Here is a 19,208-nt window from a genome sequence, read left to right as displayed (position 1 = left end):
GATTTCGCATGAACCTCTTGCCTACAAGAGAAATAACTGAAGAAAAAAAAAAAAAAACACAGAATCTTCAAATACAGTTTGTGCAAAGACCAAAGAGAATCATTATTCAATCTGTCTCGAATATGCCCAGCCTTACGCGAACAAAGAACCAGGCGGATGGGAAGGTTTTTAGCACAACCCACCACGTCATCTGTGGAGGGCTGGTGGGCAGTTCTGCTTAGAGGAGAGCGGGTCTACATAACACTTGCTTTGCTGTCGTATTTGAATTAAGTATTTTGTCTGTTGGAAAAGGTGTTGCTCCCCCAATTGGTTAAAGAGGGTCTTAACCCAAGTGACTCTGCTAATACAGCTAGTAGGAGGGGGACCCCCTCCCAATTAGTGCCGTGAACTGTCAAAGCTGTCTTTTTTAAAGATGCTGAACGTTCTGTTTTTACATTTCTATAGCTGTACGTTTTGAGTTTTTTTTTTTAAACCAGGACTAAGAAAAAAAAGAAAAAGAAAAAAAAGAAAGGAGGACTCCTGCAACTGTTTGGCAGATTTTTTGGTGGAGTAATAGAGCCCAACATTTCGCTCCATCACACTTTCCTCTGTGGTGGTGCAATAGTTAATGTTTCCTCTGTGACAGTGCAGGAAGTCACACTCCTTTGCTGAGCCCAGACCGCATCGGACACAGCAGGTGGGCTTCAGGCAAGTCCCATGCCACCCCACTCCCGCCCAGCCTGGTACCAGGGAGGGAGACGACTCTGCGTGCCCCTCGTCAGTGCTTAGAGCCTCCCGGATACAGCTGGTGCCATCAAAGATCTTTAACTTCACCAGCTGCTCAGTCTGGCCTCAGAATGGGTAGACTTTGCCACAGGCCACCCGCCATGCAGCCCGGTACTAAAAATCTCTAGTTAGTCTGGACTAGCCCTCGGGCATACCGTTGCCTCACAATGTCCTGGACAACCGTCACGCACCTCCCTTGAGCAGCTGGGGATTTGATCTCTGCCAGGCTGCAGCTGACATACATAGTCTGCACGGCCACCTCGCCAAAGCCCTGGGGGGTTGTGCCCCCGCACCCATGACTGACTGCTATTCTTTTCTTTTTTCCCCCCTCTCCTTTCTCTCTCTTTCAGTCTTCCTCCTTTTTTCCCCCACTGTCATTCTATAAATGTCTTCTTCAGAATGTTGTTTCTAGGCAAGTCTATTCTTGTTGGAAGGGGAGATCTGCATATTGTCCAGAGTCCCAGTGTTATGCGTTCTCCTAGTAAACCACATTCACATTTAATAAAGCAGTGTAAAACCCCTTACTGTGTGTTCATTTATCCTATTAATTCCTTTATTATTCCCTCTACCAACACCAACCTATAACGCCCCCTTATGTACAGGGATTACACCCATCTTTCTCGGCAAGATCCTAGAATGCTGAAATGCCGAGAACGATCCACCTAAGTGCTTGTAATGGCTCTGGCCGCACGAGCACCAGCATGGGGGCCTGGAGGGGGGTAGAGAATAACACCAGACAGGAAAGTGAATCCAAAACAAACCACACAAAAAAATACACTATTCAGATGTGCAGAAACATATCCTTTAATAAAATGACACATAAAACTATCAGATCAAATCAGTTTGAGGATTAAAATATACCAGCATATTATAAAAACAGTACTGCTCTCTACTGGAGGAAAACACCCAATGTAGAGGGGATGGGGAGTACAAGGAAACAAAACCTAACAAGCAGGTAAGTACCCCACCGGCCTGCAAATATAAGTACAGTGCCTTACAGACACACTAACCCTTGTATATGTGGAAGACCCTAGACCAAGCCAGGTGTTAGGACAGATCTCTGAGAGGCCACCCAGTTCCGATAGACAAACACTAATGTCTAGCCAAACTATCTAGGAAGTGCGACCGTGTAGGAAGGCTTAGAAGTAGGAGGGCATGTGCGTGGGGAAGGATTCAGTTAAGCCCACACAGCATTCATAAGAATACTAGTTGGGCAGAATATATGAAAATGCAGACAACTCTTATGAAAGAAAAACCACACACAAGTAACCCTACACATTCACCTTGATGTGCTTTGCTATGAGCACTAACACTTCACTTTTAAATACAGTTAGAAACACTTTTCAATCTACTGTAAGAAAGAAGCAGGCAAGTAATCGATACTTTGAGAACTAATATGTTGAGAATGAAGAAGCAAGCAACACCATACAAAACCTTAAGATTAAAAGCTAAGATCCTATGAAAGTCCTTCCCTAGCTACAAAAGACGGGGCCTACTGCCCTTAAACATGTACTTCTATAAACGTCTTTTCAGGAGGCTTTTTAGGATGATTGCACAAGTGTTGGCTCAAGCCAACAAGTAGTTGTAAATCTCTCCCATACCAACCACCTTAACGGAGACTCTGGGGCGGATATACTGCCAGGATTGGGAAGTGGCTAAGCAAGAGGAATCCGTTGAGTTGAAGTACCCATTACAATCACTTAGTATTGACGATCGTTGATTAACAATTAGAACAAGAGCTCAGATCAACACAACAAATATTTTGGGGAAATGTGTCTTACATAAATGAGTTTCCAATATGTAAATTGAAGACTAAAGACTGTATAGTCCTGAAGAGAATTCATTCTCAAAACGCGTCAAGCTCCTCCATTTATTTTATTTCGTGAAAAGAAATTTGCACAAATTGTGTACAAATAATGTTTGTGTCAATTGAACAAATGTAAAACAAAATTATGCAAGAAAATCAATATGAATAGACGTTTATATTCAGAGATTCTGATTAAACTATCAACCAACAATTATGAATCAATCTTTCTTGTTGAGAAATATCATTTACCTTGAAACTAAAAACTAGGAATATTGTATATAAACACTTCTAAATTTTGACTGATAAATGGTTTTAGTAAATGGAGGTGTGCAAGGGACGGGAGTGTCCATAAAATATTGACACTAATTGTTTCTAGGATATACTACCAGAACACCACCATTCAAGGCTAGGCAAGAGAGATAGGGCGAAGACTTTATGCCCTTAAAACCTTATGAAAAACTTAAGAGGTGATGGCTGGAAGGTTTGTAATTAATCCTAATCTCTGGCATTGCTCTGGGAAAACCCCACAAAACATTTTTCTTTAGCTAGCCAAGCCATTACAGAAGGGAAAGACCATATGCGGTTCAGGCTTCATCCCACCCCAAAAGAGATAGTCCAGACCAAACTGCATATGGAGACAGGGGGCAGAGCAGGTATATTTACTCATCCAGTCTCTGCGATTCACTCCGGGATCACCATATAAATTCCTGAAATCTCGAGGCCTTCTGTATTCATGCCTGGATTCAGTTGGAGGAAGCCCAGGGATCACAGTTTCCGCTGTCACTTTGAGTGTCTGGTAATTGGGTCTGGCTAGTTTGCGGTTCCGTGCTCTGATGGACCAGACTCTGTGTCCAGAGTGTCCAGATGTCCAGCCTTAAGAGGGCTCCCAGAAAGCGGTGCAGGCATAGTTCAGGAACAAATCAGAATGTTAAACGGATTTGTGAATTGGTTAACTAGACTAGGGTAAGCTTCTCTATCGCCTTTACCTAGATAGGCACAGCGCCAGTGCTATCTAGGGAAAGGAAACATTGTAGAAAGGGAAAGACTTTCTGTCAGGGAGAGGTAGCGAGCTGGAGGCCCCTTAAAAAGTAATTAATGGAATCTTAAATACCTCCATCCGTATCTGTGTGAAAGTGAATAGCGATGGCCAATTGAAGAAAATGGTATAAGGTAAACCTCAATCATTAAAAAAAACTGGCCCTGCAAGGCCTCTTTTTGTAGTAGAGAGTTGCAACTTCAAGGAAATACTTCTTGCTCCAATAGCAAAGGATCTGCTGAATCCCCAAAGCTCAACTTGGAACAGCGACCACTGGCTATACCGCAGGATGGATCTTGGACTGTGCAAAGCACTTTCAGGGGCTGGATCTCCGAGCAAAGGGTGTGACTGGTTGTTACGAGTCAAAACACCAATGAAGGTCTTCTGCTGTGAGAGGAGGGGGGGCTTCGCTGGGAAATTGAGGAAAGCCTGTTCGCCTTCATTTAGGTTGTACCTTCAACAATGATCTGAACAGCTGCAGGAGTCCTCTCATCCACGCTGGAGTTGCCTCCAGCCAATGGCAAGGAGCTGCACCATTCAAACTGGCACGGTCTGTCCAATCCTGGACAGCCTCTGGCCATTGCATTGCCCAGCAACAGATACCTGGCATGGATGTGGACTGGGCTGAGATGGACCCACCCCCCAAACATACAGCCACACAGACCTCCACCTTGCACGTGAAAGCTGGAGATTTACCATGGAAAGGCATTACCATGTATGGAAAATCTGGCCACTCGAGGGCAGGAAGAATATTAATTATGGGTAGCCGCTGCGAGACATTCTGCCCAGCAACAGATAGTCCCAGCCCAGACAGACGGTCCCAGCCCAGGCACCCAACAAGACGGTCCCAGCCCAGGCACCCAACAAGACGGTCCCAGCCCAGGCACCCAACAAGACGGTCCCAGCCCAAGCACCCAGAAAGCTTGCAGCGAGCTCCCGTTGGCGTCGATGTGGATACCCTTGACTTGCATTTCCAGAGCGGACACACTCTAGCTGCATTTCGTTGCTGAATTTTCTAAAAGGTGAGTGCACACCATATGGTCACTCCAGCCACAGCCCGTGTGTGCAACGCAGTGCCTTTTAGCGATTCCATAGGACTGTGACCCTTACGGAAACGGGTTTCTCTCCTTGTTTGTAGTTGAACTTGTGTGTACTGCCCACAACGAGGCTCGAGTGTGTTAAGCCGACTCTACAAGATTATGACCGATTTTAATCGTGAAATGCTTAAGTTTGGAATTGACTTTATTTTCTAAGGAGTGTTTTTATGTGTACATGTAAAGTCTTGCCTTGGTATGGCTTATGGCCTTTGACCTTTGCAGAGCCCTTATATATCGAACATGCTATTTTGGCAGAGATTTGTTAGCAGTTAAACATGCTCACTGGTCGACATTGACTGACCTAATGGGACTCTACACTTGTTTGCAGATTGTTCATGTTTTGAGGTGGGGTTGCAGCCCCCAGAAGTCACCTCCTGCGTCTTAAAAAGTGTGTTCATGCACTATGGATTCAGTAGGTATGATCTAGTCTTAATGTCGGAATGACATTTGTTTTGCTGATATATTTGTTCATACTTCACCTTTAATTAGTGATGCTTTTACTAGATGGATGATAGATTCCCGCCTTTTCTTTTGAGTTCATACTTGCCCTGATGAAGGCTTGGCCCTTGAAGTAACCATGGCGACTTAAAGCCAAAACTCTAGTTGGCACCCCTCCACTTTTATTGACTCTGCATTGTCCATCTTATAGTAGAAGTTCAGGATGATTGTGGTGCAAATTTTGTGCAGTGGGCAACAAGCAAGTGCGGCCTAAGGTGTAAATGTGTTAGGTTGTGCATAAGCACAGTTTCATTCATTTGTGCTATTTTCTTTATTTTCTATGTGTACTTGGACCTAGTGTTCTATTGGTGCACGGTTGGGGTTTCCCACGTTTTCTTGGCAGCACGGGTTGAGTTTTGCCTTCTTATCAATTACATTTTGGGGTAATTCTGCTGCCTTTGGCATATTATGTAGGAATGTACGCCTCTACGTGTTCATTTCCCTATATTAAATAAGGCACAATTGACCAGAGGGGAGGCTTGTAGCCCTTGCAAGCGTTTATATTCCAAAACACGCACAATTCCTTGTGCATGCCTCATCACTGTTTAGCCCCTTCAAATTCCCACTCACTGTTCTTTTAGCATTGGAGGTAAAGGAAATCGTAATCCTTGCACATGCGTTATTGTTAGGCAAGATTGTATGCAGTACCCTTTGGGAGACTGCACCAGCCTTGTCCTCTTGGCAATAGTTAACCCAACCTTTGGTATACGCATGTACTACACAGGTTGGTAGAGTGACTGAGCAGCCAGGCTAATCTCAAGAGGGGTCAATGTGAGCTGTAGGGTTATTACACAGAGCTTCACAGTGACATGTATCCAAATAAACACTTACTCTCAAGGTTTAATTAAACAATTATTTGTCAGTTGAATAAGCCTTCTTCAGAAGGAGCAACATATTTAACACAATAATATACTTCAAAACAACTCACTCAGTTTCAATAAATCGGTAGATACCCATTTGGGATGGCTCACAGACACTTCCCACACCCTGAGGTGACAACTAGGAGACTGTAGACATTGATATGATCACTGGCACATTAAGAGCAATACCGAGATTAGTGTCAAAAGGAAATTATGAGGGAATAAAACAATGGTTAACAAATATTCTTCAGCAGGTAAGTACTTTTTGAACCCTCCAATGCAAAGTAATTTCACTCTTTCCCAGCTACACAAGTTACCTGTGTGCCTTTTGTTGAGGGATAGTTAAAGCACAAAGTCAGAGGTAAGAAGAGTCTTTCAGGGAGCCAGGACAGCCAAAGTCAATTGTCTAGGTGAGCTAAAGCACTTCTTGCAGGTAGGTAAAATGTATTTCACAATGTTTTAGAAATCATTGTAGAAAATGAAATCCCTGTAGGGCCACAAGCTGGGAGGTTTGTGTGGGGCAAAGCTGCAAGCAACTCTGCGAAAGCAACCAAGACCAGTCTCAACTGAGAGCTAGCAAGGCTACACAACAAGAGGTAAGCAACACATTACGGTACCTTTGGTTTGAAGCAATTGGTTCCAGCTGGCTTCTGTTCGTTGTATTTTCGCAGATCCTGTGTTCCTGAGCCTCAGTCGTGGGGAAAAGAGGGAGGACGTCTGGGCACTCCTGCATTACGAATTAAAGGTCGGTGGCAGCAATGGCCAAACTTCAGAACAGCTTCTCACGGCTCTCGCAAACAGCACCACTGCAGTTCTCGGATACCTTTATGGACTTTACTGGCATCTGTGGTCCAGCACTCTGTCGAGGTGGCTCAGGCTTGGTCAGTCCTGCTTCATGGGAGTCCGGAGGATCTTCCTGGAGCTCGGGTCCGACTTAAAAACGAGACACTCGATTCTGGTGTTCCGCTCCCTAGCAATCAGTTCCTGCAGCAGCAATGGCAGTACAGCCAGCTCCGAGAGGATGTCCAGACAAGTTCACTTTGGGGTTGATTGGTCCCACCAACCCAAGGGGAGAAGACCTCCATTGCAGGGCTTCTCTAGTCGAGGCGAATTCAGAGTTTCAGCAATGCAGCAGGGCTTCACCGGGCAAACCAACGGTCCAGGGGTTGAGGCAAGCGTCTCTTCCAAGTTCTTCTTCAGATTCCTTTGTCCAGTGGTCGACTGCCTTCCAAGCCAAAAGCCTCTACTTTTATGCAGGTTTCTCCCATTCATCCGCAGCCTAGCTGTCACCCAGTAGTGTGGCTGTCCTCAAAGGACAGCCAGCCAGCCAATCACCATTGGGTGCATTCCTGTAACCAAGGGTATTAAGCACCGGGAGTTTCGGGCACCTCCCTCACTTACTGCCCTGCCAGACATGCTGGAGCTAGAGGCGGGCTTCACCAGTGAATCCCGTGAAAGACAAACCAACCAAGGAACCAAACCTGGTTTGGCTCACAGAGTGAATCTCAAGAAGGACCTTTCCAACAAGAAATTGCGAAAAAAAGAAGACTGATTTTTTTGACAAGCTTAACTGCAGCTGCAATTGCAGCCCGCAGTAGAAACACAATGGTAGGAAAAAATAAAATCACTGCCACCAGCCATTAACTGTAGAAAGGGTAACAAAAATGTTACATGAGAAACTAGACAAAAATGAGATACTAAACCTCTCCAGCACCCTATTGTAAGATAGTGTGTGCTGGCTCTAGAAAGTTACAAAATGAAAGTCAAGTCAATTTCACTTCACTGCTCTTGGAAAGATTAGTTTAACCAAGAGAAGGTATTTAAACCTTTGGGAAATCTCTGAAGGTGCTGTGTGACAATGTAAAAAGATGATGCCTATGGAGTTTGTCAGACTCCAAAGTCAAAAGAAACATTGTTCAAATCAATGAAAAAAATACGACAGTGGGAAAAAGGTTTCCCTCTCTCCAGGTTAGAAATTCAAAGTCCTAAAGTCCAGCAAGAAGACCTGGGGGTCTCCAAGGTAGAAGGGAATTAGCACATTTCTGAGAATTCTCCCTTACAGTTATGCAAGGAGTTAATGAGCTTACTATTTTGCGAGCTCACTCTATGAAATTAACTTTCCTCGATCCGTGTGTTTCCTGTAAGAGTCGGGCAGCCAGAGACTGAGCAGCTTTCTTTCGATGTGTGTTTGGAATCCCAATCCAGGCGATTTCCAAGGGGTGGCCAACTTCTATGGATAAAGGAGTTGGGCACTCAGCATGTGTTAAGAGTCTAGCGTCTCCTAGACTAACGCGATTGTGCAGGTTAGCATTTCTCGTGACTGAACTGTACTACGATTGTGTTTGAAAAAAGCCTGGAAGAGATTAGTATTTCTCTTGGGACTAAAGTCTACTTAGATTGCGCATGAAAGCCAAGCTTGGAAGATTAGCATTACCCTTGCGACTGTACTCTGAGCTTGTGCGCGCAAGGAGTAATCTCCTGTTCAGATTCTGCACAAACGTTCCTGACTTTAACACGCAGAGCAGAATAGGAGAGAAAATGTTATAAAAGCACCCTGAACTTGTATGAGACATTGATCCCTTTAATCCCAGTTGTGGATTCTGGAATTGAGCCATAAGAACTGCTTAAGGACCTGTGAATAAAAAAAGGAGTTCTTGGAACACTGAAGTCTTAAGGAAAAGAACATTTCTCTCAAAGGATTTTGAACATAATACACAAAGTTATTTCTTCAGTTTAAAGCTAATTAGAAGTTAAGCATTCTTCGCACTTTCTGGAATTTAATCAACACCTCCCAGTAACTCAAGGAGGTTGAACAGGTACTGGTAGTAACTAGGGAAGGGAGTTGGTCAGTTTCTAGAGTTGAAGTAACTTATTTTTAGTTTTCTCCATCTGCAGATTCTCAAAGCCTCAAGAATGCTTTTGGGTCAGAAGGCTAAGTCGACCACTGGAACTGAAGCTCTGAGGAAGATGACCAGAGACGCCTGCAGCACCCTCAGTAACCACAGAAGCATTGCTGCTGTCTGGCCCCTGTTTTTGCATTGTTAGGGAAGCTCCACCAAGGATGACTTCCTCCTTTGGGCTGGTGGGAATAACTAGCCTCAGGACAATCTTCCATTTGAGACATCCCCTAATGTCCTGCGACCTTCCAGGGATGCAGAATCCCAATATCCGGGGTACCACAACCACCTTGAAATGCATCGTCTTGCCGTTGACAAAGCTCGCTGGAACTTCAGTGGTATTTGTGTGGACCTACAGAAGCACAAGTCCTCTCTCCCCAGCGTCCCTCTCACCAGCCCAGAAAGTCAGTCCGTCCGTCCCAGCCCAGAAAGTCAGAGACAGTCACAGAAAGAGGCGGTGAGGGTCGGTGATAGACATTTTCGCTCCACAGTCTGAACACCGCTTGAAGCCTGGCTTCGGTTTCGAGGACATTATTTGAATATTCACTTGTAGGCAAACTTAATCGAAAGGTCGCTGAGGCGAGTAGCTCCAAAGCAAACCGCAAGGAGGAAAAAACAGAACCGAGGTAACATTCAGTGCGTGTCCTACATGTACCAGCATCGACATCACGAGCAACGCTACATAGGCGATCGAAGACCAAGACTCGACACTGCACTGAAAAAAAAAAAAGATTCCGAAGCAAGCTGCAAGCAGACTTGAATGTCAAAGATGAGGAATACATGGGAGGACACAATTCAATCGAAACGTATCAATTAACTTTTTGCCTTTATACAATGCCCAAAATAGATCATACCACAGACTTTAGTACCAGCTTAAAAACCATCATGAAATAGCAAAATACAACAGGTAGTTAAAAAATGCGTGTAAAACTGTATAGGAGTCTATTGGCAGGGCCATTACTCACATCTGTGCCAATGCTAACCACCAAATGCTTTTCAACTTCAGGGCTTGCAAGACAAAACCAGCATGGTCCAGTTGCCTGAGCTAAATAATAAAAAAGGCAATGTGATTACAATTACATTTGTTTTCCAGAAAATACAAGTATTGCATCTAGATGTAGATAATGACTTAACATTTACTGTATGCTGACTACTAAATTGGAGACTATTTTTTAAATAAATAGTTTTTGAAGTTTCCCCATCACTCATTGCAAGTACAACTCTTAAAACACAAATAAACCAAAATAGAAAATTAATAAATGTGTAATTCATAATATTGTTCAAATAAGACTAAAATAGTTCAACTATTAACAATAAACCAATTTTGACAGCAAGGGCAGATGCACATGAAATAAAATAGTAGCAAGGCAAACTTTAATCATCAGTCAAGCTTACTGTGATAATGAACAAAACGATATTACGAAGACCCGTCACCAAAAAACTCAAGGATGCCTCAGCATTGACTTGCTTATGAATTACCTTATTTTTTTCCATTAGGCACATTTGGTTAAAATCTTTTGTGCAATACAATAAAAAATTCATGATAAAAACCATGTACAAAAAAAATATAAAAGATACACATCATTAAAACATCGACAAAGTCATTAAACATTCAAACAATATTCTGTGTACAAAAATAATTTGCAAATTCATTTGCCTGAATTTCATTCATTGTAAACACAATCAGCATGTCCTACAGCCTCAAACAGAACTTGAGCTTCTCTCCAAATATAATAAGATGCCGCCACAATCACCAATGGGTCAGCTTTAAAAATAGCACTTATAAATTGGTCAGACTTAAAGCCATCCTCACTAGTTATAAATTTCAGTTAGCCCCTCTGATATTTAAATCAGCAATACTTGCCACACTCAGTATATGTCGACTCGTTTCAGTTTTCCAAGTGGCATAGTCTGCACAGTCGGTGTTCAGGTGCAGTACCATGCCAAACTCCAAGGTTGGTCGGGAGGATATTGAAACAGGAATGAAATAAATCTCTTGGAGAGGAGGTATTTTGTTATATAGGAACAAGGATTATGACCCATGAATCCCTGACTACAGTATTCTGTATCCCTCTTCCTGCCTTAAAGAGTATCCAGGTTTATAAAACGGCGCAAGTCCCATGTTTTGTTGTTTTAAAAATAAATTTGCATTGAGAAGAGTAAGAGCACGCTCCTGATTTAAGCCAATCTCAAAGATGAACAAGTGGCCACATGTGCAAATCCAGCATACTCGGGTTTTTGGTGTCTACTTTAAGATAAAGGGACTTCAAACCCAACAAGGTATCCCTGGTAATTCCTGACTGAAGGAGTCTGAGGAATAATTGTGTACGCCCAAGTGACCTTAATGATTTAAGTGATTGCAAACCTAGCTCCAGTCGCAGTGTTACCACCGGGACGGCCTTAGGTACTCCTAATATGGAGCAGAGCAGTTTCCACTCCACACCTTCCAACCAAGTTGAGTGGGCATTGCCGCCGATCCATACAAGAAGCCAGGAATGATACTTGTACAGTAGATTTCAATGAGTCCTTCAACATTGAACCCAGCCTTGCCGGCAATACATTTCTGCATTACATTCTACTTCCTCATAACACGTGGAATAATTTGGTCTCCGTAGAAATGACGGGCTGGGCGAGATATAGGATAGCCCAAATAAATATACATATATGTCTACAATGCCTAAGGTCACCTCGGCCAGTCTCCAAGAAAGGGCAGGTGGTTTATGCCTTGACCTCACTCCCAATATCAGCATCTTAGACTTTGCAGCAATGATTGTCATGTTACTAGTGATCGCAAAGTCATTTGGGGACTTGAGCGCTGAAGCCTAATGGGGGTTAGATTAAGGAGCACTGTATCCTCTACATAGGCAATGCAGGTGCAGGGCTCCCTGCCAAGCTTGGGTAGATTATTCTTACAGTAGCCCAGAGCCTCGCCCATACAAGAGATGTAGATTTTAAAGAGCAGGGGTGCCAAACCACCCCCCTGTTTTGTCTCAACGGGGCGAGTATTATCACCGGCCTGGCTCATCCTAACCATGACTGTAGTTTGAGTGGAGAACCTGATGAGCAGTCAATGGTCCATGCTCCAACCCTCCAGCTTACTCCACAAGACTTTTCTAGAAACTCAAAGACTTTAGAATAATCAATAAAGCACAGGTATCATTTGCAGTCTGACCTACAATATCTTTCCTCCGCCACAGATTGTAAGGAGCATAGGTTGTGTGCCGTACTATGGCCTCTCCTAAAATCAGTCTGGTATTTTGCAAGAAGCAGGTTCTCCTGCACCACCATTGAAGCAATGGGTTGAGGAGGCTTTTAACTTCGAGACAAGTTCCAAAATATCCTCCAAGTTAAAGACATCAATGTTTATACCAGTTAACTTGGGTCTAATGGTCTTGTTCAAAATATAGCTCCAGTATGCAATCACACCAGACCCTTTCGGGGATGGAATTGCATTTACTCAAGGAGTCCCCCACCATATACCGCCATTAACCAGTCCAAAATCTTTTGCATTCAGTGCCCGTACTAGGCTGAACATAAGCTTCCAGTTGGCATTAGTTGTCAAACTCTTGTGGTGTCTAAGCCAGTTTTTGTACTGGGTGGAGAGCAGAGAGCTTGCCCTCCCCCCACGTCCTGCACAGCCTCAATGGTCGTGGGGTCATTACCTTATTTGTGGAAGGGAAACAATGGCTTCACATTTTATTGCAGTTGTAAGTTTGGTTAGTTGCTTAACAATTCTGGTACCAAATTGGAAGAATGTCTAAACACCCCTTTACTTAAATTGGATAATATGAAAAATAGTCCCATGTACATTATAATTTTATTTTAATTGGAGATTTTTACAGAAAACAATTTGACTTCTCCAACTTGGATAATTTGTATTGTTCTTGATTATTACATTTCACTGCTAAAACACTGTAGAAAACATGGTTCTGACTACAGATGCACCTGTACTTTATCTTGCAGCCACTGTTGAACATTGTATCCAGGACAAATGTTTCAAGTCTGGATGGTGTTGATTAGGGCAGTTTTCCTAAAGTCATACTGGCAGAAAGACTTTAGTAAGCTATCCCAGTTGGTTTGTAGATCCCCCCCAACTCGGAGTATCCGTCTGTACTAGCTCAGGACCTTGGTAGTGTGGCAGAGCAGTCAGGTCTATCTTAAGAGGAAGATGTGCGCTGTAGTTAAGTTCAATGAATCTTAGCCAGACAGGCACAAGAAAGAAGCACTTACATATATTTATATAAAAGATACATATTTATTATATTTACACCAGAATCACTTTAAATGCTTCAGATGTTTATGATGGAACAATACTGGATAATACACTTCAAAAGGCACTTTCACTTGTGTGTTTGCGGTTACATTTATAGCAACATTAGAAAGGGAAAGACCCTGTTATCGTATTATCAGTTTTTGCGCAGTCATCCGGTTTTCAACAGGTCATACGGTAATGCATTTACTCTGCAAACACATATAGAAAAGTCACTTAAAGGGAGGAAAATAGGTGGTTAGTTCAACATGAGCTTAGTTGAAGTTTCTAGAGACCGCTTCTTTGCCCGTCATGCCTTTTAAGTCCACAAACGCAACCCTCGCTAGAGGCTGTTCAGCGAGGGCTTGAAGTCTGACAAACAGAGAATTATGACGAGTTCCTGTGGATTTCTTCCAGTGCCTAAATTTATTGAAGCAGCAAATTAGCAACTAACACAGGAGACCTAAAAACTGACTCGAGAAGGGGACACATCAGCGGCTTGGGTCAGAAGAGGGAGTTGCCCAGGACACCACTACATGCACTCCAATGCTCTGGAGCAACTTCTTGGAAATTGGGTAAGCAGTACCCCCCCCCCCTCTCCCCCACAGTACCTTAAGTTAAAAGAAAATGTTTGTGCTGGATGCTCCGCGATTTTGCAGCTCGGGACCTGCTCTCCGGATTCCTTGGTCTGGTGACTGAAGGCAGGATGAACAGGATTTATCAACAGCAGTCTCAAGGGAGGACCTGCAGAATGGCTTTAAGCACTTTCTTGGTTCACACTGCAGTTTTGGTGCCTTTTCTGCAGCACCAACAAATGACACGGATCGCCCAGTCAATCTTCTTCGCTTCCTGCAGTCCCACACTCTGGTGAGGGGGGGGGGGGGTCTGGGCGAGTTGGATCAGATCTCTGGAGTGTCCTTACGGGTTCAGCAGAGATTTGGACGGATTCGGCCTTTCCACGACGATGCACTCAAAATGGGAAGCAGGTCTCCTGGTATTGGGGTTTCGCAGCTTTGGAAGCTCCTAGGACCTCGGGAGATGGCTCGTTTTAAAGTTGGTCTTGGGACTGGTTGTTCCCACCAGCAAACGGGAAGGAGTCCTCTTCGGAACTCCTGTGTCACATAGAAAACAGGGTCAGGACAGCAGTGGTCTCTTCACAGTGTTGCAAAGGGTCTGGAGGCGTCTAGGTTTGTTGACTTCTTCGGTTTCCTATGGTCGACTTGCTTTACACTCCAGAAGCCTCACCTTTTATGCAGTTCCAGCACACACTCCTCTGCAATTACCCTGTGGAGCTGGACCTATTCAGGTATTCTAGCAAACAAACTACACGGTGGTGGATAGCTCCTCCCCTACTTCCTGCCTGCCTGCCCAGACACACTGGAGCCTAGGTGGGGATACCTACAGGTTCCTGCCAAAAAACAACCTTCCCCCCAACTCCCCCTGCTAGCCCTCAGAATAGTAGAAGGGCTAACAAAGAACAACCACGCTAATAATGGCAAAAAAAAGAAGGGAGGCCCCAAGCTGGTACTTCGGTGCCCCTATTGTGCACTACTAGGACTATGGACATAGCCTGCAGTATAAAAATAAATACACAATAGTCAGTAGAACACATCTACTGCCACCAGCCATAACTAGGCGATTGTCTAGGCAACTAAAAAGTCGCAGGAGCAGAAAGAAGGGGGTACTAGGGTATACCTTTGGCCCTCCACTGTGGGTGGTGTGTGACAATATCTCAGACTGTAGAGTTTTGAGAGATACACAAAGTATACCTATCCTTAAGAAGGGAGTAGTTTCTTACCTGCAACTCCATTTCTCCAGCGTTGGTATCTTTCATGGATTCACATGCTTTGAATATTCCCCGTCAGGCTGGGAACCTTGGTCCTTTTTAAAAAGGCGTTTTCACTTGGAAAACTTTGACACTTTAGTGTCCTATCGATGTCCTTTGGGGTGCTTAGCTCCCACCCAATAGGACGTAGGGTATAAATAGATCCGCCTCCACGGCTTCCCTTTTTAACCTCCAAGGTAGAGGACCCCACTAGGTTTGCATGCAGGGGAGGCCGGCGGGTGCATGTGAATCCATGAAAGATACCAACGCTGGAGAAATGGAGTTACAGGTAAGAAACAACTCCCTTCTCCAGCATTGGATCTTTCATGGATTCACATGCTTTGAATAGATTACATAGCAGTAGCCATCATGCATGGAGGCGTGTAATGGAAACCAATACGTCAGGAAAGCAAACACACAAGACCAGCAAAGAAGACATTAGCAGTGGTAACATTGAAACAAATACCCCAAGTCTGTGGGGGGTTGAGGGGGGAGCGGGAGGGGGGGGTTACATTATTGAAACAGACGTTGCATGACTGCACGTCCCATTTGCACATCTGCACCATGCTGCTGTTGCAGGCAATAATGCTGAGTAAAGGTATGCGGCATCGACCAGGAGGCCGCCTGGCAAATGTCCACCAGTGGAATCCCAGACCATAATGCTGCCGACGAAGCAGTGGATCTTGAGTGCACCTTCGGACGCCTCTCCAAAGGCTTTCTTGCCTTAGAGTGACAGAAGGAAATAACCAACGAGATAGTCCTTGTTAGGAGATTGTGGCTTATGGACCCTCCGTCAAGGGAAAGGCAAACAGTTGTTTTGAAAGTCTGAACTCCGGAGTACGACTCAGATAAAATTTCAATGCTCTTTTCACATCCAGCGTATGCAGCGCCTTTTCTGCTGATGAGGAAGCGGAAGCGAAGAATGATGGTAGCATGATGTAAGAAAGTTTATGAAAAGTGGTTGCCACTTTTGGAATAAAGTGCGGGTTAGTGGCCAACACCACCTTGTCCTTGAAGAAACATAAGTACGGAGGATCAACCACTAGGGCTTGCAATTCAGATATTCTTGCCCAAGTAATGGCCACTAAAAACGCCACTTTCCACGACAAGAACTGCAGGGGTGTCGACGACATAGGTTCAAACAGGGCTTTCATCAGACCTGACAGCACCAGATTGAGGCTCCAACCAGGAGAGAATTTCTTGGCTGGAGGAAAAGTCCAAAACAGTCCTTTTAGAAAATGTTTGACCAGACGATCACTAAACAGAGGGGTAGCATGCCTCTTCCGAGTGAATCTATAAATGGCCGCCAGGTGTACTTTTATGGAGGAGAACGCCAAACCTTTCTTTGCCAAATGAAAAAAGTAGGGTAGAATTTGCTCCAGTGAAATGTTTAAAGGGTCCATCCCAGGCTGGCCCTTACACCACACACAAAACCTTTTCCATTTGCATGCATAGGTGACATTCTTTAGACGCAGCTCTAGCCGCCTCCAAAATGCGGCAACAGTCACTAGAAATGCTCAGTAGGCCAAACTCAGAAATCGGGAGCCAAGCCGTCAGGCTGAGAGACTGTATCGTGGTGCCAGACCACGCTCTTGTCCTGAAACAGCAGGTGCGGCGTCACTTGCAACCGAACCGGTTCCGCTACGGATAGATGGAGTAGGTCTGAGAACCACGGCTGCCTGGCCCAGTACGGGGACACCAGAATCACACGGCATGGGTATTTCTGAATCCACTGGAGGGTCCGCCGAATGAGTGGAAATGCGTACGCGAACCTGCCCGTCCACGGGAACGCATCCCCCAGAGACCCAGGCTGAGGTCACGTGCTGGCAATCTCCTTGTACTCTGTTCTCTCGAGTGGCGAAAAGATCCAATGAAGGATGACCCAATTTCTGGAAAATGCTAGACACCTGCTGTTCCTTCAGCTGCCATTCGTGGAGTTGGTTTATTTCTCTGCTGAGCAAGTTCGCCTGCACATTCATCACCCCCGGCAGATGGAACGCTACAATATTGAAGTTTTGTGGCAGGGCCCAATGCCAAAGTTCCTGAGCCTCTCTCAAGAGCACCCTGGAATGATTCCCCCCCGCCCCCCCTGCTTCCTGAGGTAAAACATTGTGGTGGTATTGGCTGTCAACACCCTCACCACAGAGCCGCGTATGCGCGGCAGAAACAATTTTAGAGCCCAATGAAACGCTCTCAGTTCTAGCACATTGATGTGAAGACTCTATTCGACAGGAGACCACAGACCTTGAACCTGGAAGCTCCCCAGATGCGCTCCCCACCCTGTCTGAGAGGCATCCGTCACAATTGTAGCTTGAAACTCCGGCTCCAGCAACGCACTATCGATCCCGATTGCCCGAGAGCTGCCACCATCGAAGAGCGTACCGTAAGTCGCTGTTGACCACCACCTTGTCGGACCACGATCCAAGACCATGAGCCCACCGGTCCGCAAGAAACTCCTGCACCGGCCTTATGAAGAGACGACAGTTCTTCACCAACGGAATGCATGACGCCATGGCTCCCAACAGCGACATGTTCTTTCTGACACTCTCGTTCTGACTTTCCACTCTGCCGCTTTCTGCTTGTGTTTTTGAATTCTCTCGACGGAGGGCTTCACCAGGCTTAGCAGAGTTTGAAATTCTGCGCTCAGAAATACCAGATAGGACTTTTCGAAGTTGACGGCGAAGCCAAGTCGTTGTAAAAGCTGCATGGTAACGCTGAGACTTGCCTGTGTCACCGCTAGCAACGAGCTGCGTATCAGCCAGTGGTCCAGGTAAGGGTAGACATGATGACCTTCTCGTCGGAGCCATGCCGCCACCGGTGCTAAACATTTCATAAATGTCCTGGGGGACGATTTCAGACTGAACGGAAGCACTCCGAACTGGTAAGGATCTTGACCCACTACAAATCGCAGTAATTTTCGGTGTCGACGCATGGGTATGTGGAAATATGTGTCTTGCAAATCCAACGACGCCAGAAATTCCCCGGCTGTACCGACCCAATGACTTCATGAAGTGTGAGCATCTTGAACTTCAGGCGTTGCAGAGTCTCGTTCAGCACCCAAAGGGCCAGAATGGGTCGCCAATTGTCATCTGGTTTCTTCACCACGAAGTAACAGGAGTAAACCCCTGACCTCTTTCGGCCACTGGAACCAATTCTATAACCCCTTTCTGTAGTACGAGTACAACCTTCTGCTGTAAGATGTGAAGATGAGGTTGCACAGAATACACGGGAGGAATGGGAACCGGTGAGCCCTTGAATTCTAGAGAGTGGCCCAACGTACCGTGTCCAATACCAAACGGTCTGATGTAATTTTGTTCCATTGGTCGACAGGTAGAGCTACTCTGCACCCCCAGCACATTTCTTCGAAGACCGTCATTGTTGTGATTTTGTTGGTTTACTTTTGGAGGAAGAGGGCTGTACTGCCATCCTATTTCCTTGTGAGGAGTATCCAACTGACCGTAACTCCGGTCTCTGGAGGCAGCAAACCGGGTTTTTCCTGAAGCTCCACGGAAGGGGTGAAACAACCGCCCGCTTTGCAAAGCTCCCAATAATCTTGCCGTATCGGAGTCCTCTTTCATGCCCTTGAGGGCTTCGTCTATTTTATCTCCAAACAATTGTTCCCCCCTCACAGGGCATGTCCAGTACCTTGTAATGAACCTCTGGACCTAAAGTCTGTGCACTTCAGCCAGGCCTGCCGACGTAGTACCACCCCATTATTAATCGGTTTGAAACCAGATTCCGCTAAATCTCCAGCGATGTTAATGCTGTGATTTGACACTTCTTCACCTTCACGCACCAGCAACATGGCAGCCTTTCGATGTTCCTCGGGTAGATGTTCTAACAGAGGGGCCAGCCGATGCCGCATCTCGCGGTCATAGCGCGCCATAATCGCCAACGAGTTGCCGGCTTTTACTGTCGTCGCCCCCACTGTTAAAACCTCCCCCCCCACCCACCCCCCCTAAGGCATCTTGTCTTCTAGCGTTGCTGTCAGGAGGTGTAGTGCATTTGTGTTGCGTTCTGGTTTTCTGGCTAGCCGCCGCTGACACCACTGATTCAGGGGTGGGTTGTGAAATCAAACACTTTGGCGTAGAGTCCGGGGCCTTACAATTTTTCCTCTAATCGCCCTTTGACTGCCGGCTCTGAAAATGGGTGGAACATGGTGCGTAGGACTTCC

At 45.3% G+C, this 19,208-nt stretch overlaps 1 protein-coding gene across 7 annotated transcripts in view; it reads right to left on the bottom strand.

The window, feature by feature from the left end:
• CWF19L1 (CWF19 like cell cycle control factor 1) overlaps positions 1-19,208 on the bottom strand; it is a 535,479-nt gene that overhangs the window by 220,581 nt on the left and 295,690 nt on the right. For all 7 annotated transcript variants that reach the window (XM_069628338.1, XM_069628339.1, XM_069628343.1 and 4 more), the window contains one exon: positions 9,926-10,005. In XM_069628338.1, coding sequence (XP_069484439.1) covers positions 9,926-10,005 — 80 coding nt within the window. The remainder of the gene's footprint in view (positions 1-9,925; positions 10,006-19,208) is intronic.

The sequence above is a fragment of the Ambystoma mexicanum genome, chromosome 12, assembly GCF_040938575.1.
Source record: "Ambystoma mexicanum isolate Mex_15411 chromosome 12, UKY_AmexF1_1, whole genome shotgun sequence".
Classification (NCBI taxonomy): domain Eukaryota; kingdom Metazoa; phylum Chordata; class Amphibia; order Caudata; family Ambystomatidae; genus Ambystoma; species Ambystoma mexicanum.
Note: the sequence above shows the minus strand (reverse complement) of the source record. Positions and strands in the feature narration are given on the sequence as shown.